At 50.3% G+C, this 25,609-nt stretch overlaps 1 protein-coding gene across 2 annotated transcripts in view; it reads right to left on the bottom strand.

The window, feature by feature from the left end:
* Window positions 1-3,933: 3,933 nt before the first annotated feature.
* LOC125440337 (cytosolic beta-glucosidase-like) overlaps window positions 3,934-25,609 on the bottom strand; it is a 71,019-nt gene continuing 49,343 nt past the window's right edge. For both annotated transcript variants that reach the window (XM_048510107.1, XM_048510108.1), the window contains exons 2-3: window positions 20,848-21,052; window positions 3,934-4,278 (exon numbers count right to left, since the gene is read on the bottom strand). In XM_048510107.1, the coding sequence (XP_048366064.1) occupies window positions 3,983-4,278; window positions 20,848-20,968 (417 nt within the window). In that variant the 5' untranslated portion in view covers window positions 20,969-21,052 and the 3' untranslated portion in view covers window positions 3,934-3,982. The remainder of the gene's footprint in view (window positions 4,279-20,847; window positions 21,053-25,609) is intronic.

Genomic DNA, 25,609 nt, shown 5'->3' with positions numbered 1-25,609 from the left:
GGGGGGGGGGGGTGGGGGGGGGGGGGGGTGGGGGGGGGGGGGGGTGGGGGGGGGGGGGGGTGGGGGGGGGGGGGGGTGGGGGGGGGGGGGGGTGGGGGGGGGGGGGGGTGGGGGGGGGGGGGGGTGGGGGGGGGGGGGGGTGGGGGGGGGGGGGGGTGGGGGGGGGGGGGGGTGGGGGGGGGGGGGGGTGGGGGGGGGGGGGGGTGGGGGGGGGGGGGGGTGGGGGGGGGGGGGGGTGGGGGGGGGGGGGGGTGGGGGGGGGGGGGGGTGGGGGGGGGGGGGGGTGGGGGGGGGGGGGGGTGGGGGGGGGGGGGGGTGGGGGGGGGGGGGGGTGGGGGGGGGGGGGGGTGGGGGGGGGGGGGGGTGGGGGGGGGGGGGGGTGGGGGGGGGGGGGGGTGGGGGGGGGGGGGGGTGGGGGGGGGGGGGGGTGGGGGGGGGGGGGGGTGGGGGGGGGGGGGGGTGGGGGGGGGGGGGGGTGGGGGGGGGGGGGGGTGGGGGGGGGGGGGGGTGGGGGGGGGGGGGGGTGGGGGGGGGGGGGGGTGGGGGGGGGGGGGGGTGGGGGGGGGGGGGGGTGGGGGGGGGGGGGGGTGGGGGGGGGGGGGGGTGGGGGGGGGGGGGGGTGGGGGGGGGGGGGGGTGGGGGGGGGGGGGGGTGGGGGGGGGGGGGGGTGGGGGGGGGGGGGGGTGGGGGGGGGGGGGGGTGGGGGGGGGGGGGGGTGGGGGGGGGGGGGGGTGGGGGGGGGGGGGGGTGGGGGGGGGGGGGGGTGGGGGGGGGGGGGGGTGGGGGGGGGGGGGGGTGGGGGGGGGGGGGGGTGGGGGGGGGGGGGGGTGGGGGGGGGGGGGGGTGGGGGGGGGGGGGGGTGGGGGGGGGGGGGGGTGGGGGGGGGGGGGGGTGGGGGGGGGGGGGGGTGGGGGGGGGGGGGGGTGGGGGGGGGGGGGGGTGGGGGGGGGGGGGGGTGGGGGGGGGGGGGGGTGGGGGGGGGGGGGGGTGGGGGGGGGGGGGGGTGGGGGGGGGGGGGGGTGGGGGGGGGGGGGGGTGGGGGGGGGGGGGGGTGGGGGGGGGGGGGGGTGGGGGGGGGGGGGGGTGGGGGGGGGGGGGGGTGGGGGGGGGGGGGGGTGGGGGGGGGGGGGGGTGGGGGGGGGGGGGGGTGGGGGGGGGGGGGGGTGGGGGGGGGGGGGGGTGGGGGGGGGGGGGGGTGGGGGGGGGGGGGGGTGGGGGGGGGGGGGGGTGGGGGGGGGGGGGGGTGGGGGGGGGGGGGGGTGGGGGGGGGGGGGGGTGGGGGGGGGGGGGGGTGGGGGGGGGGGGGGGTGGGGGGGGGGGGGGGTGGGGGGGGGGGGGGGTGGGGGGGGGGGGGGGTGGGGGGGGGGGGGGGTGGGGGGGGGGGGGGGTGGGGGGGGGGGGGGGTGGGGGGGGGGGGGGGTGGGGGGGGGGGGGGGTGGGGGGGGGGGGGGGTGGGGGGGGGGGGGGGTGGGGGGGGGGGGGGGTGGGGGGGGGGGGGGGTGGGGGGGGGGGGGGGTGGGGGGGGGGGGGGGTGGGGGGGGGGGGGGGTGGGGGGGGGGGGGGGTTTGGGGGGGGGGGATGTGGGGGGGGGGGGGTTTGGGGGGCGGGGGAGGTGGGGGGGGGGGGGGGGGGGGGGGGGGGGGGGGGGGGGGGGGGGGGGGTGGGGGGGGGGGGGGGGGGGGGGGGGGGGGGGGGGGGGGGGGGGGGGGTGGGGGGGGGGGGGGAATGAATGAATGAATGAATGAATGAATGAATGAATGAATGAATGAATGAATGAATGAATGAATGAATGAATTGGGGGGGGGAATGAATGAATGAATGAATGAATGAATGAATGAATGAATGAATGAATGAATGAATGAATGAATGAAAGAAAATGATCAAACTCCCTTAGTTAATAACTTGGAATTAAAGAAATGTGGTTTGGCCTAGGTACTGGGTGAGCCTCAACCGGAAGAGCAACAGGCCACCACTGGAGAGGCCCTGTCTCTGGTCGACACCTGCCATACCGCTGCAAGAAGGAGCAGGGTTTGGAGGAGGATCCTCACCGGCAGGGCAGACTGGTATGATGCGTAACTTACACAGGTGTGCTTGTGCAGGCCTGACAGGGAAGGATTGCTGACGGCCGGGCCTTGAGTTACTCAGTAAAACAGCAATCCCATTAAAAAAACCCTCACAGGATAGTGAATCTCTTTTGCTCTTCCAATCTTTTCCACCCCTGCTATTTTTTTTTCACCAGAAAAAAAACATTCCCCTGAGCTGCTTTTGTGCCCTCTGAGGGAAAGATAAATACGTCAGAAGCGGCTCTTTCCAAGGAGAAAACGTCAGGAGAGGAAAGGGTTAAAAGTTTCCCTCTCCCGCTTCCTCCAGCCTGGCAGCCATTCTCCTCCTTGAGCAAGCCATCTTGCTACCTCCCTTTGCAAAACAAACAGGGAAGGAACTGTGACTTTGAGACCCTTTCTGCACAAACCCTTTAAAATGTTTTGTGGCAGGAAGTAGAATGTTTCCTCCACGGAGTTCCACGGGGTTTTTACCCCCAAATGTTTTTTTTTTTTTTGCAGCCTCAAAATTGTTTAAAGCGATCCCTCCTTTTAAAATCAATCTCCGATTGAAACATTTTGAAAATGTCTTCAGTTGCTATCAATTTACGACGTTTCCCCGGCTTCTCTGCTTCCCGGAACTTCTTCCTCGGTGCCATTTTTTTGAGCTCGCTCCAATCCCCTTTGCCTGTTTATTTGCAGCATTTCTCTTTTTTTTAATTGGGGGGGGGTGGGGGCAATCGTCAAAGCACTGAGTATACAGCGCGAGACTGTGAAACATTGTATTGTCCACTTGCTTTCCATTCCTACCATCAGATCCTCTGAAGGTGCCAGCCACAGATGCAGGCGAAACGTCAGGAGAGAATGCTGCTAGAACACGGCCACGCAGCCCGGAAACCACACAGCACCCCAACGTGAAACACTGATTCAATACAGAACTCAAAATAAAAGGGAAAGATCATGTAATGTCGGCCTGGAATCGTTTCAAGGGGGTGAGTACGGACATTCATCATTGCAAAGGGGGAGGGGGACTGAAAACGTTTTGGGGGAGTTGTGCATAAAGCACTCAGAGTCAACCCTGAGCCTGAAGCCTCACAGTCTGGCATCCCGTGTGTTTGAAACGCAACTGCAAATTCAGCACAGTCATCAAAAGATTCTGAAACAAGGCCCGCCGAACGGCCTGTTCTTGACCCCAATGGCTTTAAGTAGTGGTGGTAGAACTTGCATCTGACTTAGGCATCTGATCAATATTTGAGTCCTTCCTGATTTTCTATTGCAGTCAAGTCACATCTGACATACGGCGCCCCCTGGTGGTGTTTTCAAGGCAAGAGAAGTTCAGAGGTGGTTTGCCGTTGCCTGCTTCCACATCACAACCCTGGTATTCCTTGGAGATCCCCCATCCAAATACTAACCAGGGACGACCTTGCTTAGGTTCCAAGATCTGACCACAGCGAGTGAGCCTGGGCTATCCAGGTGAGGGCATGGCACGGCTTCAAGCTATGCAAATGAATTCGGTGTTTGTCCTCGTTTCCAGCCGAAACGCTCTGCTAAATTAAGTCCACCCCCACCTCCCCTTCCCTTTGACTTTCTCAATCACATTCCAGTGGATGGTTGCCTCGTCCTCTCCCTTTCCCTTTCTCTCTATCAGGACCCATCCTTTAAAAAAAAATAAAACATTGGAAAGCACCAGGTACGTGGATGGGAGGGATTTGTTTTTCCCAAACTACAAACAATAATGTGTACTTTCCCAAATAGCAGCACACAGCAAAATCACTTATCCCACCGCCACAGATAATAGCATGAGCAACAACCCAGAATATTAATCAGCACCAGGTTTCCCCCCCCCCCGCGCCCCCCCCCCAAAAGGACTCAGATCATCCCGTAATTACCCTGAACAAAGTTGCAATTTCCAAACTGCACTGCAGAACAGCACACTGGATTAATTATGCCAGACTGCGGCAGTAACCTTGAATTAAAACGGCGCAACTTTCTGTTTTAAAGGAACAATTGCCTTTCTGGTTGACGAAACCTGTCGTCCCATCAGGTAACAGACGTGACCAGGAAAGAGAGAAGCGATAATGAGTCAAGCCAAGCTGTTTGATACATTTCAAATCTTCCTCCCACAGAGCATAGCTGCTACAAGCGACGTCGCCAGTCTGGTTCTCGAAAACCCGCTCTCCCGCCTGGTGGGTGAACGTGTCCCAAACGCTGGGGCCCTTTCCGTCTGCATTCCAGCCTCCTGGGGAAACACAAGACAATGGTTACTTTTCGGGATGCCGGAGCGGCACACGCTGAATGTCAAACTGGACAAAGGGAAGGCAGGCCCCTGGCGAGGGGGAAACAAGCCAGACTGAGTTTTGTTATCGGCTGCAGTTTTGACTGCAGTTCCTCGAGTTGAAGAACTGAAAGGATTTTGCAGTGCGTTTATTCAAAGTGGGGAGATGCCGCCTCAAGATCTGTCTCTAAGACAATTTTCTCGTGGAGGTGATTATATCCTAAGCCAGTGATGGCGAACCTTTTCGAGACCGAGTGCAACCCAAAACCCACTTATTTATCGCAAAGTGCCAACGCGGTAATTTAACCTGAATAACCCCCTCAAGCAGGGGCCAGCCTGCTGTAGCCTCCAGCAAGTCCCACATGCGCCACTCTGCGCCTCTCTAGCATCTTGCCCCCTCTGCCCCCCCCCCCCGGGCAGCAGCCACCTGGAGCACAGGCACCAGGCCCGCCAGCCGAGCCCTCCCTGCTCGCTGAGGTGCACGCACATCAAGTCCAGTGGCCCAGGCCAGCCAAGATGTGGGGGAGGGGGCAATTCTCCCCCCACATGACGAACTCTGTATGCGCGTGCCCACAGAGAGGGCTCTGAGTGTCACCTCCGGCACCTGTGCCATAGGTTCGCCACCACTGTCCTAAGAATACATTTTTACCCAGAAGCAAATGTTTTCCATTCTTTGCCTGAGGAATGAGGGTGATTTTTTTTAAAAAAATTCAATTGTCAGGCTTAACTCCCCTGTACATTTATTGATTTATCAAGAGATATCTGTATGTTGCTTTTCCGTTGAGAAATGCCCGAGCCACTAACAATAACAAAGAGGCATGAAATATACAAAACTCTTCAAATGTACAGTACCCTTAATATTGGGAAATTAGGGTGCCTGTGGAAAGGAACCCCTCTTGGCTCAGAATTCCCAACACCCGTTACCAGGGGCGTAATGAGGCAAACTGTAGCTCTGGGCAAAACCTGAGTTGGATGCCCCCCCCCCCCCATGGGCGGCCGCCCCACCACGACCAAAAATTTTTTTTGCACCAGGACATTGGTGCCTGCAGGGAGATGGGGCTACCCTTTTGAGGGTCCATAACTTTGGACCCCCTGAACCAAACTGCACCAAACTTGGGGGGTGCCATCAGGACAGTCTCCAGATGATACCCTGAAATCTTGGTGCCAATACATCCAAAAATGCACCCCCTGCAGGAACATCCCAGAAATTTGTCCAAGAATCTTTGTTCTGCATTGAGTTTTTGGCATTGCTGTCAATGGGGGCTGCAGGCTGAGGGGGGGTTACATTTCTGAAGGCACGGTCTCAAAACTTTCAGGGTCTCATCAGGAGACTTCCCTAATGATACCCCCCAGGTTTGGTGCAGTTTGGTTCAGGGGGGCCAAAGTTATGGACCCTCAAAACTGTAGCCCCCATCTCCTATTAACTCCCATTGGAAACAATGGGGGATGGTGGCACCCCCTTTGGGAGTCCCCCTTTGGACTCCCTGAACCAAATCTCACCAACCTTGGGGGGTAGTATAAGGACAGTCTCCTGATGATACTCTGAAATTTTGGTGCCGCTAGCCTAAAAACTGCGCCCCCTGCAGGCCAAAATTGGAAAATTACTAAAAATACCCAAAAACGAACCCTGCATTTTGATGCCCCCCACAAGGTGGTGCCCTGGGAAGCTGCCCACCTTGCCCAATGGGCATTACGCCCCTGCCCGTTACAATTTAAACCTAATCCAAAATCCAGTCTAAACCTAAGCCAAAATACAGGCTTGGGTTATGACGGGCTTGGCACCAACATAAAATGTCCTCAGCAGCATAACCAGCTTTTCGCCTTCCAATTCAAACTTAGGAGGCTTGTTTCAGGTGATTAGTCAGGTTAGCCTATAGCACAGGTGTCAAACTCGTGGCCCACCAGATGTTATGGACTACAGTTCCCATCATCCCCTGCCAGCATCATGCTGGCAGGGGATGATGGGAACTGTAATCCATATCTGGAGGGCTGCGAGTTTGACACCTATGGCCTATAGGAACAAAATTCAAGTCCTGGAACACCTTGAAAGACCAACAACATTTTCCAGGGCGTAAACAGAAGGAAGAAGAAGAAGAAGAAGAAGAAGAAGAAGAAGAAGAAGAAGAAGAAGAAGAAGAAGAAGAAGAAGAAGAAGAAGAAGAAGAAGAAGAAGAAGAAGAAGAAGAAGAAGAAGAAGAAGAAGAAGAGGAGGAGGAGGAGGAGGAGGAGGAGTTTGGATTTATATCCCCCCTTTCTCTCCTGTAGGAGACTCAAAGGGGCTTACAATCTCCTTGCCCCTCCCCCTCACAACAAACACCCTGTGAGGTAGGTGGGGCTGAGAGAGCTCCGAAAAGCTGTGACTAGCCCAAGGTCACACAGCTGGCGTGTGTTGGAGTCCACAGACTAATCTGAATTCCCCAGATAAGCCTCCACAACTCAAGCGGCAGAGCGGGGAATCAAACCCGGTTCCTCCAGATCAGAGTGCACCTGCTCTTAGCCACTATGCCACTGAGTCAGTGTTTACATGGCAAAAAGTAAGTGCTAAGTACTCCAAGAGTAAGCAATCCAAAAGTAAGTACTATAGTACTCCAGCACAGAACTCCAACAGTACACATCTTCCGTGTCCAAGACGTAACTATGGCAGCCCGAAGAAGAACAAGAAGAGTTTGGATTTATACCCCACCTTTCTCTCCTGTAAAGACTCTCAAAGTGGCTTACAAACTCCTTCCCTTCCTCTCCCCACAACAGACACCTTGTGAGGCAGGTGGGGCTGAGAGAGTTCGGGGAGAACTGTGACTAGCCCAAGGTCATCCAGCAGGCTTCATGCAGAGGAGTGAGGAAACAAACCCAGTTCACCAGATAAGAGTTAGCTGCTCATGCAGAGGAGTGGGGAATCAAACCCGGATCTCCAGATTAGTGTCCACTGCACTTAGCCATTATACCTCTATTCCAGAGGTAACACCTCCAGCCTTGTTCTCATCACCACTACCACATAAGTTTGGAAGAAACGGATTGTATTCCTGGAAACATGACAAGGCCTGAACGTAAGTACAACCGTTTGATTTTTATCAATTTTAATTGAGCTCTTTCCACAACAAGTGTGCATGTATGCGTGAAGGGACTTTCCCATTGCTATTTTCAACCTTATCTCTCATTGAGGAGTTTACTAGAAGTGTCTTGGAGATGGCTGGTTATTCCTCTTTCTGTCCTGTGGCATAACCTACTCTGTATCAAGAGATTACTACACTGAACACTTCCTGTCAGTTCATGGTCTGGAACACAGGCAGGGAAACGCACAGCACAGTGACCTCAGGACACAGGTTTAGTGGTCCGACATGTTATGGGAGACTCAGGGGGAAGTGCAGGAAGAGGGTGACTTGGAATCTTTAAGTCCCATTAGTCATCTCCTGAAGGGATCACCTTACTTTGACATCTTCATTTACTACTTCTGGTAATTCTGCTTCATGCCTTAGACCACCATCATCTAACTCAGTGTTTCCCAACCTTTTCGAGGTCAGGGTACCCTTGACCTCACTCTTCATATCTCATGGTACCCCTGCCGCCACCCTCCACCTTCCCCTCCCATTGCCCCTTCTTGCCACACCCCCACCTTCCCCTCCCAGGGTGAAGGGAAGCACTGGGGGTGGTGGTGGCTGCTGACCTTGTGGCAGGCCCTGCCCCATGGGCCAGCTCCATGTCCCTGCTGGCGCCAATGGCAGACACCACAAAAATGAGGGGTGGTGGTAGTGTTGCCGCGGTACCCCTGGGACATGCTCACGGCACCCCAGGGGACCACGGAACCCTGGTTGAGAATGGCTGATCTAACTCTTCACTCCTCGATATATTTGCTCCTTCATCGTTTGTCTTATGCGGCTTTTCTGCACAATCATTTAAAACAGCGTTGACTAAACGGTGGGGAGTGACCCAGCAGTGGGTCACAAAAGCAAAATGCTGGGTCACCTAATGTTCAGGGCTGGGGCTGACCACCCCACCCCCGTCCTTGCTCGGAGGGCACCACTCACCTGGAGCCAGACCAACCGGGATGATACAGCAGCTTCAGGACTCCTCCCCGGCCAGCCAACCACCCGGAAAGGGGCCCAGGACAGCCCCACCTGCTGGTGCCACGAGGGAGGTGGGGGAGAAAGCGGCACCCCAGGGGACGCTCCCTGACGCTGGGCTCATCCCTGCCAAGTGTGGGTAACGCTAATTTAAAACGTTTTGAGGCAGGAAATAAAACATTTCTTTCATGGAGTTCCACATGGTTTTTACTCCCCAAAACGTTTTACTCCAGGCTCAAAACGTTTTAAACGAGCCCCCTTTTAAAACGAGTCTATGTTTTGAAAACGCCTTCAGTTGCTGTATGATCGACAGACGTTTCCCACGCTTCTCTGCCTCCCTGAACTTCCTCCTTGGGGCCATTTTCGGAGCTTACTCTGTTCCCCCTCTCCTGTTTATTCGAAGCATTTAGCTGTTCTTTTAATTGGGTGGTGGGGGTGGGGCAATCTTTGAAGCATCAAGTATCAGAGGAATAGAGAATACATGTTGAGGGGCAAGATAAACAGAATGAAATGTTGAAGATATGGATAATATACGTGGACTGGATGAAAGAAGCTCGAGTCAAAGAAGAAATATGGGAGAAGAGGCTACAGAGAATGAACTTACTGCTGTTTGTGTGACAAAACTATGAAGAAGAAGCAATGGGGGGAGGGAGAAAAGGGGGGGGAAGTATTGTTTGAAAATGTATGAAGAAGAAAATTACTATAAACTGTAAAATTCAAATGATACAATAAAAAAATTAAATAATAAAAAAGAGAATACATGTTGAGGCTCAGAAGCACTGAAGCATTGACTCAACCCAGAACGGAAAAAAAGAAGGGAAAAATCACAAAATCGTTTCAAGGGGGGGGGGTGTTCGAACAAAATGGGGGAGGGATTAAAATGTTTTATAAATGTTTTAGGAGATTTTTGTGAAAAGGGCCATGGTGTCAAATTGTATTGCTTCATATCAGTGGTGTAACGTCAACGGGGCAAGGGGGAGCGATGCCCTGTGCGGGAGTGTGACCGGGGCGTAAAGCGGTCGTGAAGGGGCAGGGCAGGGGGGCAGGCCGCAGACGTGCCCTGGGTGCAGTTCCCCCTCGCTCCACCCTTGCTTCATATTCTGTATGAGGTTGTGAAGCATTGAAGCATTCAGCACAAAACTAAAAAAAGAAGAGAAAATCACAAAATTGCAGCCAGGAGTTGTTTCAAGGGGGGGCTGGAGTGTGAACAAAAGGCAGGATTGAAAATGTTTTACAATCATTTCAATGAACATTTCACAAACGTTTTAGGAGATTTGTGTGGGAAGGGCCACGGAGTCAAATTGTATCCCTTTATATTCTGCACTCCACCTTGAGTCTCAGTGAAAAAGACAAGCTAGAAACAAAATGAGCAAATACATCAGGTTCTTATGTGGAACTCCACTCTAAATGAAGGAGTGTTGGTGTCTTTTTTAATGACTGTTCCCAGAACGTGAACGAAAAAGTACGTGAATAGCAGCGTTCTGTACGACCACAAGGGAATAAACCGTAGAGGACATCACAGACGCTGCCCAAGAATGCATTTTTTTGCTGAAACAAGAATCCTTAATATAGTTTTCCATTGCTTGTTTATACTACATTGGAGCCTGTGAAAAATACACCTACATTCCTAGGTTGGTTGGAGGCGCCCCCACCCCCCCGCCACAATAAAGCTGGATCTGTGAAGGTTGGACTTGGGGTGGGGAGAATCTAGAAGAAGAAGAAGAAGAGTTTGGATTTATATCCCCCCTTTCTCTCCTGTAGGAGACTCAAAGGGGCTTACAACCTCCTTGCCTTTCCCCCCTCACAACAAACACCCTGTGAAGTAGGTGGGGCTGAGAGAGCTCCGAGAAGCTGTGACTAGCCCAAGGTCACCCAGCTGGCGTGTGTGGGAGTGCACAGGCTAATCTGAATTCCTCAGATAAGCCTCCACAGCTCAGGCGGCAGAGCTGGGAATCAAACCCAGTTCCTCCAGATTAAATACATGAGCTCTTAACCTCCTACGCCACTGCTGCTCCAGGGTCCCAGGGTCAGTGGCAGGAGGGGGGGGAACAGATGATAACTTTGCAACAGTAGTATACGTTGTGATCTCAAAGAGATCTGGTGTCCAGAATCTAAAATTACACCACTGAAGGGGTTAAGGCACAGGTGTCAAACTCACGGCCCTCCAGATTACAGTTCCCATTATCCCCTGCCAACATGATGCTGGCAGGGGATGATGGGAACTGTAGTCCATAACATCTGGAAGGCCGCAAGTTTGACACCTATGGATTAAGGGATGATTTGAGTCCTGTATAAGACTAGTAAAGGTTTTTTTTTCCCTTTCCCCGCTCCCAAGTAGAGGAGGGTTACACGGAACAGATCGGTCTATATCAAAGAGCGCCCTTAGGAGGAGTCCGATCTGTCCAGCAGAGAAGCACTTGCAATTGTCTGGAATGTCCTTTGAAAGTCCTGACAGTCTGTTAGAAAGAATGGAAATGCCATTATAAGCTATGGCCCAAGGCATGCAGAAGATGAATTAATGTAACAGCGCCTCTGCAAAATGCCTGCCTTTCGCTTAGACAAGCGTCTGCAGAAAGGGAGGGGGGAATCCTGTGAAGGTTTTCACCAAATTAAATTTTACACCCGGTTTTTGCAACCTTTGCATAAATTTTCGTGTCCTGATAGTTTAAAGATATTTCGTAGTGATTTCAAAGTCTTTGATAGAGGTCACTATTTAAAATGTCATTATAGGCTATGATCATGCATACCTCTTTTCTTTTTAAAGGCGGGGGGGGGGGAGGGGGAAGGATCCCAATTCTACCAGTATGGAGCTAGTGTAGTTTAAGAGACATGGGTGGGGTTTGGGACAGGCCCCACTGAAACGTGGTCTTTGCCATGATCTCCCCCAGTCGGTTTATGCAAGTCTTAGCTTTCCAGTCATGGTATAGAACTGCCCTATCTTACAGGGATGTTGTGAAAATTATTAGATAATTTTCGATGAAGTGTTCCAAGATATCAAACTCTTATATAAACGTATGATAATTGCACAATTTTTGAGTTCCAGTGCCCAGAGTCCCACAGTAATTGCAGAACTAATTTCTTTGTTCCAGAAGACTCTGTAATCCTCTACCCGGAAGTCTGCAACCTGTGGCTCGCCAGATGTTCATGGACTACAATTCCCATTAGCCCCTGCCAGCATGGCCAAAGAGGATCAATGAACGTAGAGAGTATGCAGGAACAAGCACAACACCATTTGTCACACATGGTCAATCAGTCAGACTTCATTATGGTCAAAGACTGGAAAAAGTTATAACAAAATAATCAAATTTGTACAACAGCAATGCCACATAGTATGGTAGGCTATAAAAGCATGCTACTTGAACATTTAAAAATCCTATTTAATATACACTAAAAAAAGTACACATAAATTAATTATTTAAAATTCCTCTTCTATTTGATACTAGACAATACACATGGTCATACTGTCTATATGAAGCTTATCTCTAGGCTGTGTCCCGAGATCGGGACTGAACGTGCGAGCATATGAACAGGGCGAACTCTTGAATACGAATAGGGCAGTGATGGCAAACCTTTTCGAGACCGAGTGCCCAAACTGCAACCCAAAACCCACTTATTTATTGCAAAGTGCCAACACAGCAATTTAACCTGAATACTGAGGTTTTAGTTTAGGAAAAACGGTTGGCTCCGAGGTGCGCATTACTTAGGAGCAAGCTTGGTGAAGCAACCGTGTAACGCTTCGAATGGGTGAATCACGACTCTAGGAGGGTTTACTCAGAAGCAAGTCCCATTGCCAGCAACCATGCTTACTCCCAGGTAAAGGATCGTGCCCAGGCCAGCTTAGATGTGTGTGGGGGAATATGATTCCCCCCCACATGATGAACTCTGTGCGTGCCCACAGAGAGGGCTCTGAGTGCCACCTCTGGCACCCGTGCCATAGTTTCACCACCACTGGAATAGGGCAAGGGAGATGCCCATACACGCTCCATCAACTCTCATTACCTGACCCATGAATGTGTTGGGAAAGGAGGGTGGGGCCAGTGAGAAGGGAGTGGGTGGGGAGAACATGCATTCTGACTGCTAGGAACAGAGGAGACCTAAGCAGTGATTGGTGGCTGGCAACTAGTTTGTTATTCCTCCAGTGCTCAACAGATGGCAGCAGAGGTCCCATTTCCTTCGCTCACCCCAGAGTTTCCTCCGTCTGGCCCAGCAAGGAGGATCTCATTCCCCTACCACTATTCAGCAGTGCAATAGGACAGCTGCCTCTCAGCCCCATTCCACCTCAGCCTTCCTGCAGATGTTTTTGCCCTTCTCTGCCTCCGTCTTCGGAATGTGAGTGGTTCCTCAGCTTCTTTCACTAGGTGCAGAAGGCCAGCTCTAGTGTTTCTTGACCCAGGTGGAAAGCTCCAAATGCTCAAACTCCCAAGAACCTGCCACAGGAATGGGCCGTGTTCCCACCATGGTTCCCTTGGACAACGGAATGACCATCAATTCAGGCAATCCTGTGCTGTGGATACAAGAGCATCCATCAAGCTTCTGTCACCACCTTTTAGGGTCCCTGCTCAGAGGTGGGATCCAGCAGGTTCTCACAGGTTCCCAAGAGTAGGTTACTAATTATTTGTGTGTGCTGAGAGGGGGTTACTAATTGGTGATTTTGCCACATGATTTTTGCCTTAGTTACGCCCCTTCTCTCAGCAGTAGCACGCAGAACTTGAAGCAGTCTAGCAGGAGGTGCACCGGCGTGCGTGTCAGCCTGCGTCTGCGTGCATTCATTTCCTGCCCAAGGACCGGCGCAGTTATGTTCAGGGGGACCAAAGTTATGGTCCCTCAAATGGGTAGCCCCCATCTCAGGTTAGCTCCCATTGAAAACAATGGGGATAGGGGCATTCCATTTGGGCGTCCATAACTTTGCTGACCCTGAACCAAACATCACCAAATTTGGGTGGTATCATCAGGACAGTCTCTGGATGATGCCCTGAAATCATGGTGCCGCTAACTTTAAAAGTGCGCTCCCTACAGGCCAAAAAAACACCAAAAATACCCCCCAAACCCCCAAATATCTTGCATTTGCATTTGTTCATATTTGGGCAGGACATAATCAGACAATTTTTGTCCGAATGTGCCCAAATTTGCCCAGATTCCAGCCGGAGATCTGCTACTGTTGTTATTTTTAAATCTGAATCTCCAACCCTCCAAAAGTGATGCTGTTTCAGGGTGGGGGAGAATCCACAAACAGCATCACTTTCCAATTTTGTTTTAACCGGGGACCCCAGATTCTCCCTTTAAGGTGGATTTAAAAGAAGAATCTGAGCTCCCTAGTTTAAACACCATTGAAAGTGATGCTGTTGGGGGGTGGATTCCACTGGAGGTGTTTTGTGAGAGATGATGCTGACATTTGTTTGGTAAATGTTTTGCTGGGGGTGATTTGTGAGAGATTTACATGCTTAATACCCACTTGCACTGGCTTGGAGTTGTTTCTCAGGCTAACAACTTACCTCATAGGGTTGTTGTGAATAGGAAATTAGGAAAAGAGTTGGTGGGGAGAGAGCCATGTATGTTTTGATGGGAGTGGGAGGTGTTTTGTGAGCTGGTACAAAAAAATCATTGGTCATGGTGGGGGAGGGTGGCCGCCCATACGCCCGGTGGGGGGGGGGGCCACCAAACTCAGGTTTTGTCCCCGGGCGCCAGTTTGCCAAGGTACGCCCCTGATTGGGAACCTTTGCTTGCTTTTTTGGTTACACAGGCAATGGTCTTCACACCACTTACTTTGGCAGTCATTCCGCCAACTGCAGAGGGAACACTTTAGTGCAAGCTGGTGGAAGACGGCAAGGTTGCTGCTCTTTGCATGACCAAGCATGTGTACTCTGACGTGAGCCCAAGAACATTTAAGCTCCGCTGATTTCCAGCACTGCAGAGCGCTCCTTTGATCACAGAAATGAAAAAGGGCTAAAACCTCCCAGCCTCTATTACAAGGAACATTTTTCAGAGTTTTTCCATTCCAGAGCTCCCTGTCTCAAAAATTAAAAGGACATTACAGCTCAGAACTGTCTATAAATTAAATATCAGCTCGTCCGCAAGATTAATATCTATGTAATAGTTATATACCAGCCCTCAATAAAAAGAGTTTTAATAATCAATTAGTATAATAGAAATTAAAGATGGAAGAGGCCTATTAGCAGGTCATCCGGCCCCTCCCTTGCCAGTGCCAAATTGCTCCCTGAAGTATATTCAGTGCTTTAATACACATCTGTCTTATTAAATCTAAGTTTAATGCAAGGTTAAGCATATTGCAGACACTTAAAGCATTCCTAGAATATGTAATATCCCTTCCACAGCTGGGCTCCTGATAGACTTTCTGTCACGTCTCTGGTTCTTTACAGAATTTTATCATAGCTTGAGTGCACCAATATATCTACGCAGGGTTATTCGGCAAATTGAACTTTAATGTGGGGCAACCTTCAAAGTAGGTCAATTATTAGATCAAAGAGCTTTCAGTGTCTCTCAAGGTTCACGTTTTCCCGTGGTTCAGTGACTCAAGGCAATCGTATTTTCGTCAGCTCCTCAGAGCACCGAAAGTTTTCCAACACATCAACTTTGACATCAATTAAAGATTCAATTTCTTCCCTTGGAAAGATTTAACTCTTCAGACTTTACATATTCCGCGAGAACATCTTTTTCGACAAAGATTGTAACAGGGTGGTTTGAGACAGCCGGGACGCTTTTTAAAAACGCCAGGCCCAGGTTCGAAATGTCCCACGAAACTCTAGCATTATGTGGATGATCCACAAAGGCTGGAAGAATCTATACTGCATGATATGAAGGGATTGTCTGATGGATGCCTCTGGCAGTGATTGGCTGAGCTGCCATGATGTCACAGAGAGGGGAAGGTAATGGTGCAGTATTAACAGGGAAAGGAAAAACAGGCCAAAATAAAAACCGTTAAGGAAAGGAGGAGCTGAAAAGAGAACAGGCTGAGAGAAGAAGAGACAGTTGCGGTATTAACTAAGGAATGGTCCAGCAGAATTACAGAAAGGAATGAGAAAGGACAGACACAGAATGTAAGAGAGGAAGGAAAGCAGGAACAGAGAGAGTTGCTCATGAACAAAAATGCCAGCATGGTGTAGTAATTAGAGTGTCAGACTGAGATCAGGGAGATTCAAGTTCAAATCCCCACTCTGCTGTAGAGGTTCATGGGGCAATCTTGGGGCAGTCACTCTGTTTCTTTCCGCACAGCACAAATAAAATGTCTTGAGGACAGGGGAAAAAAGCATTTTGGGGAAGAACTCTGCAGTTTTCCCCCCCAAATATGTCTTCAGGATGTTCTATTGCTGCTCAACCTGGGGTTTTCAGAAAAACTAAATTAGCTATTCTTTTTCCCCAGGATGGATTTGAGATGTTTTATCTTGGCTGTGCAGAATAAAGAAGTGTTTTATTTTTCCCACCCACAAGAGGGGGAAAGAGGCTGTTTCCCACCTGACCGTTTTGCTCTCTGGTCAGTTTCACCCTCAGCTTGCGTTCAACATTCGTGTGCAGCTGAAGGGATTCTCCCTGCTGCCATTTCCTTAAGGTTGCCCCAGGACATTTGCTCCGCAGGCTCTGATCCTGGGTGGAGCTATCTTGGAAGATAGGCAGACATGCATAAGAGAATCTTAGCCATTTGGAGGAGTCCCTCTCTGAGGTGTATGGCCTATAGGGACATGGGATCACCCCAGTGGTGGGATCCAAAAATTTTAGTATCAGGTTCCCATGGTGGTGGGATTCAAACTGTGGCGTAGCGCCAATGGGGCTGGGCGGGGCACGACGGGGGCGTGGCCGGGCATTCTGGGGGCGGGGCATTAATAATTTCTCTGTTACTGTAAAAAACTCTTACTGTAAAAAAAAAAGTTCCTAATTTCCAGCTGGTATCTTTCTGTCCATAATTTAAACTCATTGTAGCAAGTCCTATTGTCTACTGCCAACAGAAACAACTACTTCTCCTCTAATTGACTGCCTGTCAAATACTTAATACTTTCAAATACTTAATTTCGTTTCTAGAAATCCAAAAAGAAGGATACTTCCCTTAAACAAGGAACTTTACCGTATTTCTAAAACATGTTTTTAAAACAGCCCAACAGGGAGAATTATCCCGTTTTCTACCTTTGCTAACCAGCCACATAGGAAACAACAGGACGTGATGATTTTTGGACCTAATGGAATTTCTAACGGAAAAGCAGACCTGATTAGTAATCCCCTCTCGGAAACACACACAAATAATTAGTAACCCACTCTCGGGAACTGGTGAGAACCTGCTGGATCCCACCTCTGGATCACTCCCAATCCTGCTCCCACAAGCCCCATTCCCCCGGCTTCCATCCAGGCCGGCTTTGAAAACTGCAGCCTGCCAGCGGAGGCCAAGAGGGAGATAGGGATAGGAGTTCAGAAGGAGTGGGAGCCCACGCGCTAAGCCATGCTCACTCCAGGGAGGCAGCTGGGCACCCAGAGAAGGAGTTGTCTCCGGGCACCCTTAACCTCCAATACGCGTCTGTTCCCACTGAAAAGCATTGGGACTGCAGAGGGCATGTCTACCACCCATTGAAAAGCTTCCCAATGGCAGTCCTCCAAGCGGTTGAGATCCTCTTATGCATGTCTATGTATCGTCAAAGATAGCTCCTCCAAAATAATCATTTAAAAAGTAGGGAAACTATATATTGCCAGAATTGGCACGACCAGCTGAGTACAACTACGTACTTTTGGGGCTGAAGAGGCACTCAGGATCGGAGCTTGCACAGCAAACGTCCTGGGGTAACCTTCAGCGAATGGCGGGAGGGAGATGTCAGACTCTCGAATGTGGAAATAACAGAGACTGTAGGAAAGTCCAAAAGCAGTTTATTCCAGATGATGTGAAGAGAAACAATGTATAGCAGGATCTGAGCTAGAGAGCTCAGATCCAGGACTTATCTATATATATAAAAATCTATCAGTGTGTTTTTCTGCTGACAGGTAATCTCCCAAACTACTGGACCAATTGCTTTGAAATTTTCACACAACGTCGCATTCGCGTGCGGCCAGGTTTCCATACTGTTTCCACACCTCCTGTTGTGTACATGTCACAACTGTGCACGTTATTGTGTACATGCCACACCTTGACAGTTGGAACCACAGTTCTGTTCCGCAACAGCGCCATCTGCTGGCCGTCAAAGCAACACCCTCTGATACAAGGGAACCAGCCATGCCTTCCTTGAAAACCACTGCCATCTGGAGTGAAAGAGATGGGGCAGGCCGAATGCATTTGGACATAATAGCCCGCATACACCCTAGCGGAGGGAAAGGGGAAAGGTGAGGAAGGAGTTCAGGGGTTTTCTGCTGGACCCAGCGGCTCTGAAAATGTGAACTGGCAAGCGTAGCTCCATGCCTCCCAGTGTGTTTTACAGCTTCAGATGAATTAAGCTTCTGCAAGGGAAGGGAGTGAAAGAGACAGGGCCAGCCACCTGCACATGGCTCACCCACCCTAGCAAAGGAAGGGGAACGTTAGGGAGGGACGGGTTCGGGTTGCCATGCAAGGGAACGGGAGAGAGAGGGGGGAGAGAGGGGCCCCTTGCCCCTCCCCTCCCTTGCAATCATTGTGCAATGACACATGTTCGAACCGTTCGCTTCCCCTTTTCTTCCTTTTCCACTTCACCAGACTCAGCCACAGCAACGCTTGGCCAGGCCCGCTAGTATCTTTTAATCTCCCCTGTTTCGTCCCACACCAAATGTCCATTACAGTTTCTACTACAAAGCTACAAAGGACCTGGGAACCTTTCACACCTCTTTGAGGATGGGCTGGTGCCGGGAGATTGCCGACAGGAGATTGCTAGGAAGGGAAGAGGGAAACAGGAAAACAATTGCAAATCACACACAGCAAGACATCAAGATACTGACAGGCATGGCCCTGACAGGAGAATCCCTTCAGCTGCTGGATGCAAGATGCTGGATGCAAGCTGAGGGTGAAACTGACCCGGGAGCAAAATGGTCAGGCGGGAAACGTAAGACGCCGAGTGAGTGAGGCATTCCACACAGCCAGGCAGGAGACGTCTGCAGCTGGCTCAGGGGGAAAAGGTGCACTTTGAAGAATTCTCCCCCAAAAGATGCCTTGGGTTAAATAAGGCATCCCAAGGATGTCTCAGGAAGAAAGCTGACTAAAGAAAGCCTTTAGTAAGAGGAACCACATCCTGAAGCGTTGGTGAAAGTTCATGTCGCTAGGGCTGTAAGAGTCTTGAAGCTACACTTTGACCTTACAATTACACTGGTCCTTCAGCACTTGCAAAAGATAAAACAGAGCTTACGCTCTGCTACGCCAGCAAAAACATGTCACGCGAAAGTCAGCCATCCAGGGTGTGGTTGTCACAGGTGGATGATAAACAGGACCGCTCGGAAGCCGTCTTTTGTTAGTGCTGGGTGACCTTGGAGCAGCAGTGGTGTAGTGGCTAAGAGCAGTGGCTGAGAGCAGGTGCACTCTGATCTGGAGGAACCGGGTTTGGTTTCCAGCCCTGCCGCTTGAGTTGTGGAGGCTTATCTGGGGAATTCAGATTAGCCTGTGCACTCCCACACGCGCCAGCTGGGTGACCTTGGGCTAGTCACAGCTTCTCGGAGCTCTCTCAGCCCCACCTACCTCACAGGGTGTTTGTTGTGAGGGGAGATTGTAAGCCCCTTTGAGTCTCCTGCAGGGGAGAAAGGGGGGATATAAATCCAAACTCCTCCTCCTCCTCCTCCTCCTCCTCTTCTTCTTCTTCTTCTTCTTCTTCTTCAATTAGCAGAAGGCACATTGGAATCATATACAGCCGTGGTGGCGAACCTTTGGCACTCCAGATGTTATGGACTACAATTCCCATCAGCCCCTGCCAGCATGGTCAATTGGCCGTGCTGGCAGTAGCTGATGGGAATTGTAGTCCATAACATCTGGAGTGCCAAAGGCTCGCCACCACTGATATACAGGGAGGAAGCCATGCTGGTATCCAGCAAAGGAAGTTTCAACCCTGGAAAGTTTATACCTCAAAAATATTTTTTGGTTTCTAAGGGGCTACTGGACTCAGTTCACCCTCCCATTTTCCTCCACGGCCACAATTATGTGTTATTTTTCTTTTATTTACTGATTGATCGTCTGTATTTATTTCTTGCCCATCACTAAAAGTCCCTGGGTAGGGTACAATAACAAAATCATAAAAATGCAATAATATAAAACCAGTTTTGATTTTCCACTCCTCTACATGCTGTGTGACCTTTGGCCACTCACAGTTCTCTCAGAACTCTCTTAGCCCCACCAACGTCACAAGTATCTGTTGTGGGGAGAGGAAGAAAAGGCGTTTGTAAGCCACTCTGAGACTCTTTACAACTGGGAATAGCGGGGTATGGATTCAAACTCTTATTACTATTGTTATTATAAATCTATTTATTTGTGTCTTCAATTTCTCTGCCGATCTCCCAATCATGACAGGGTCAGAGTGGCTAAAATCAGTGTTACACAGATCAGTAAAACATTTATCACGACATACTGAAATAGAACAATACACCATTAAACAACGCTGCCTGCAAAGCGATTCCGAGAAGAATCCATTTTGATTCCCCACCTTCTGTCAAGTGTTTCCAGGTATGTTCTTAACCTCTGCTGCTGCCTGAGAAACCAGAAAGCTCAGGAGGAGAAGAAACTCGTTTTAGACACCCATAAGCTAAGGAACGAAGAAACTCTTAGAAACTAATGTAAGTCTACTAATGTAAGTTCAGACCAACGGGGACTCTACTACCAAAGTCACTTTCATTTATGATGACGAACATTGACTGTCTTTCCATTCCAAACTCCAGCTGCCAAAAGAAAAAAATTCAACTAAAATCATAAGAACATAAGAACAAGCCAGCTGGATCAGACCAGAGTCCATCTAGTCCAGCTCTCTGCTACTCGCAGCGGCCCACCAGGTGCCATTGGGAGCTCACATGCAGGAGGTGAAAGCAATGGCCTTCTGCGGCTGTTGCTCCCAAGCACCTGGACTATTAAGGCATTTGCAATCTCAGATCAAAGAGGATCAAGATTGGTAGCCATGAATCGACTTCTCCTCCATCAATCTGTCCAAGCTCCTTTTAAAGCTATCCAGATTAGTGGCCATCACCACCTCCTGTGGCAGCATATTCCAAACACCAATCACACGTTGTGTGAAGAAGTGTTTCCTTTTATTAGTCCTAATTCTTCCCCCCAGCATTTTCAGGTGAAGTGCCCCCTAGGTTCCTGAGTATTGTGAGAGAAGAAAAAATTTCTCTCTGTCAGCATTTTCTACCCCATGCATAATTTTATAGACTTCAATCCTTATCACCCCTCAGGACGTGCTCCTCTCCAGGCTACTAAAAAAAGGAGGTCCCAAACGCTGCAGCCTCTCCTCATAAGGAAGGTGCTCCAGTCCCTCAATCATCCTCGTTGCCCTTCTCTGCACTTCTTCTATCTCTTCAATATCCTTTTTGAGAAATCAGATACCTTCAATCTGATAGGCTGCTGTGGAGGCCCCCCAGGCAAACTGTTCCGGGAAGGAAGCCTCGTTCGGGTTCCAGTTGCAGTAATCAGGGGACGCATGAGTCGTGGAGGGAGCTGAGGCCATGTTGCCGGAAAGATCCGTCGCTCTTCTCAGTCAGCAGCAAACTTCCTTTTTCTGCCTGCCACTTGCCCAAAGCAAACTCTGCGTCTGTCAGAGAAGAAAGAGGCTATGAAACACGAACCTCAGGACTTAAATCTCGCTTGGAGCGCAGCCCGAGCGCCCCGGGTACAGAGGGCAATGGTTAACCTCTTCCCTGCTCCCGTGGAAGGCAGAACAAAACAAGGACTGGACTGACTTCAGAGGACACGGTTAAGGGCATCCTCCTGGGAAAATAAATTGCTGCTTTCTCAGTTCTCTGAGCAGCCCCTCTTTGAGGAGAATGTTTTAATGTCCTCCGCAAAAGCTGTACGCCGTTTCTTAGGTCCGGCACACCTCACTTCCACAATCCTGTGAGTAAACCACACAGCTTCAGTACAGAGTTTAAGGACTAGGATAAGCCATCTTTTCTGCTGACAAAAACCATCAGGTTAGCCAGTTACAGTCACAAGTCCATGATTGATTGATTGATTGAGTGATTGATTGAGTGATTGATTGAGTGATTGATTAAGTGATTGATTGATTCCATTTATATGCCACCCTACATCGAAGTCCCAGGACAGTTTACAAAATGGGATTCAAAAAGGCCCGTAAAACATACAATCCTAAAAACATAAAACATAAACGTTAAAAACCACCATAAAAGCATCCTTTAAAAACAGTCAATAAAAACATCAAGGTGTTGTGTGCTTTAAGGGCTGTATGGCCGTATTCTAGCAGCATTCTCTCCTGACGTTTTGCCTGCATCTGTGGCTGAAGATGTTTGAAGATCCTCTGAAGATGCCAGCCACAGATGCAGGCGAAACGTCAGGAGAGAATGTTGCTAGAACACGGCCATACAGCCCGGAAACCACACAGCTCCCCAGTGATTCCGGCTGTGAAAGCCTTTGACAATACAATAAAAACATCATTAAAAATCCCCACCCCACCCACCCCCCACCCTTCAACTGGCATAGATGCGGGAGACCGTGCGGGTCACACATTGAAGGCCTGGATAAAGAAGAAGGTTTTAACCAGGCGCCGAAATCCACAAAGTGCTGGCGCCTGGCAAATGTCTGCAGCGAGGCTGTCCCACAGCTTGGGGCCTGCCACAGAAAAAGCCCTCCCACGAGACCCCTCCTGCCGCACCTCGGCAGCAGAAAGAATCACTAGGAGGGCCTCCCCACTTGACCTCCCCACTTGACCTCAAATGGGCTCATATGGGCGTAGGCACTCTTTTAGGTAGGTGCGAACCCAGGGGGAACGTATGCTCAAAGTGAAGGAGACTGCACGTGCGTAAAAGCCCACAGGACAAAAACGAGGCCTGGCTTAAATTCAACATGGCTTAAAATGTGGCCAAGGGGGGCGAGACAGCCACCCAAACCCCTTGAATTATAGTAATAATTAATATGACATCAAAATGTTTTGTGTATTTTTTTTGTTCAGGATGCAACGACTACGCCTATTTTCAAAGTGTAAGCCAGAGGCTTAGTGAGGGCAGTGGAGGGCACTGTAGGATTGCATTGTGAGGGCACTGTAGGATTGGAGGGCACTGTAGGATTGCATTGGCTCTCTACAGACAGCCCCAGGGCCCCTTCGGCCAATGAGAACTGCCAGAAAGAAAACGGGAAAGAATTAAGAAACTGAATACTGTACCAAGGCATCAGCCAGCCAGTTTGTTTGTTTTAATCACACAACTCCTTATCAGGAACAATCTAAACAGCGAGAACCCTGTACTTTAGCAACCGCGTCTATGGGTGGGGGAGTTCATAGTTTTGGCAACCTGCCTCCGGTCTAGTGACAGAACTGGTGCCGCAACCAGTGACTGGGAGAGTCTAAACTCCGTTTAGATTTGGAGTTAACTCTACGCAGGTTTGCCTGCAGAGCCAGCAGGCCGAGAGGCACGTTTACTGGTGAGGGGAAAACATATTTGAAGGCTCGCACTTGGAGGAGGGCAGGGGGTTGTTCCTGTCGGCAGCAGAGAATAGGACTCACAATAACGGGTATACATTACAAGTGGAAATTAGGGAATTTTCTTGGCTATTAGGAACATTAGGAACATCTGGGACATTTACAGCATGAGTAGTTCAGTGGTGGGAATAGCCTCCCAGGGAGATGAGCTTCAAGCAGCAACTGGACAAACACTTGTCAGGGATACTCTAGGCCAGAGGTGTCCAACTCTAGCGCTTCAGATGTTCATGGACTACATATCCCATCATCCCCTGCTGGCATGGCCAATTGGGAATTGTAGTCCATGAACATCTGAAGCACCAGAATTGGACATCCCTGCTCCTGCATTGAGCAGGGGGTTGTATTAGATCAGGGGTCTGCAACCTGTGGCTCTCCAGATGTTCATGGACTACAATTCCCACCAGCCCCTGCCACTTGGCCATGCTGTAGTCCATGAACATCTGGAGAGCCGCAAGTTGCAGACCCCTGGGCTAGATGGCCTACCTGTAAGTTCCCTTCCAACTTGGCACATTCGGCACATGCAGAATAATGCACTTTCAAACTGCTTTCAGTGCTCTTTGAAGCTGTGTGGAATAGCAAAATCCACTTTCAAACAGTTGTGAAAGTGGTTTGAAAACACATTATTTTGCGTGTGCGGAAGGGGCCTATGATTCTATAAAAACAGATTCACCTATCTGTTGTGAACCCAGTTAGCGTGGTAAAGGGGTTAAGAGTGGAAGACTCTAATCTGGAGATCCGGGTTTGATCCCTCATTCCACCACGAGTGGCAGACTCTTATCTGGTAAACTGGATTTGTTTCCCTGCTCCTCTACATGAAGCCCGCTGGGTGACCTTGGGCCTGTCGCAGTTCTCTCGGAGCTCTCTCAGCCCCACCTACCTCACAAGGTATCTGTTGTGGGGAGAGGAAGGGAAAGGAGTTTGTAAGTGGCTTTGTGACTCTTTGGAGGTAGAGAAAAGTAGGATATAAAAACCAACTCTTCTTCTTCTAATCCAGAGAACCAGGTCGTAATCGTAATACTGTACCAAATATGACTATTACAAAGCCATTATAAGCCACTTTAAGACTCTTTGAAGTTGAGAAAAGTGGGGTATAAATTCAAACTCCTACTCCTCTTTCTTTACACCCTCATGGCTTGGCAGCAAAAATCTGAGTTGACAAAAACTGTTTTTTATGATACAAAACCCAAACGGGCAAGGAGGGGAGGTAGATGCAGATCCGGCTTCACTGCACCGGTGGGTGGGGGGATAAGTGACCAGACGGGGGAATGAGGCAAGTACAGTGAAATGAGATTGGGGGGGGGAGGGGGAGGCAAGCCCAAATAAGGATGGACTGAGTCGACAAAGACTTGTTACCTATTATGAATGAAGTGTCCATTCTGACTTGGACAAAAGTATAATGAATGGGAATTGAGCTGTGTATTACACCACAGTAAAATACTTTGAATGAGACCTGAAAATTGCTGTGTTACATTGTGACTAAAATATTGTTTGTTACCTAACATTTGTTGTTAATTATGAAATGATTTTTCTGTATATAATTCTTCTATGAAGCAATAGGTTTGGATAACTTTGGTACAAAGACATTTTTGTTTATGTTGTTATTCCTATGAAGCAATATTCCTATGAAGCAATATTCCTATGAAGCAATACATATATATGAAAATAATCTCCAAGTCAAGTACATGTTTTCATGTTATCATACTATTATCCTGTGGGTCCTGTTCAAATGTTAAAAAATATTAGATACTTCAAAACACATAGGACCATTCAGTTTCTTAGGGTGCGAACTCGCTTGTGTAACTAGGGTCTCCTTCACACTCCGACCTTGTTTATGTAAGCCCAAATAAGGGACATGGGAAGGAAGAAAGGGCATGCAAGCCCAATACAGTTGTAAAGCAGGCGGTGGGGAAAAAATGGAGTGGGGAGACAGAAGTGGCAAAGAGGAAAGGAATTGACATCTCCTCATATACGTTTTTAACAGGGAAGGTCTATCCTTTGGGAGAACTTGTTTCTATTACTGAGCACAGGGTAAGATATAAAACTATTGAGTTGGGATGAAAAAAAAAATTGGTTATAAGACGATGGGATACCAGGAACTGGGAGGAAGCCGGGGGGACGGGGGGGACGGGACATAGAAAGGATGGAAGGAAATTCATGGTTCTTTATGAGGCTCTGTTTTTGTCGAAAAGTACAGAGCAGACAAATGGCACTGGGCCTACACGTCTAGGACAGATCTTGAACAGGTATGACTCCTGAATGACAAAACAGAGCTTCATACCTGCAGCCGCAGCAACACGCTCTGGGAAGGGAAGCCATTCAGTGACCCATCTTCCAGCGTACCAGCCGTTACACCACAAAAGATCCAGTTACTCTAACCTGGGCTGCCCAGGTGCCTAGCAAAGGTTGCCAACCACCAGGTGGGGTCTGGAGATTCCCTGGAATTACAACGGATGTCCAGACTGCAGAGTTCAAATCCCCGGGAGAAAACAGCAGCTACGGAGAGCAGACAATTTGCTCTTCCTTCCTTTCCCCAGAGGCCACCGTCCTTGAGATCTGCCCCCAAATCTCCAGGGATCTGTCCCCAAATCACTCGGACTTGGTAACCCTGCCCAAGCTTCAGGGCACTGAGACTCACATTCTTAACCCTAGATCATGGCC

Source organism: Sphaerodactylus townsendi, linkage group LG10, assembly GCF_021028975.2.
Source record: "Sphaerodactylus townsendi isolate TG3544 linkage group LG10, MPM_Stown_v2.3, whole genome shotgun sequence".
Lineage (NCBI taxonomy): Eukaryota > Metazoa > Chordata > Lepidosauria > Squamata > Sphaerodactylidae > Sphaerodactylus > Sphaerodactylus townsendi.
Note: the sequence above shows the minus strand (reverse complement) of the source record. Positions and strands in the feature narration are given on the sequence as shown.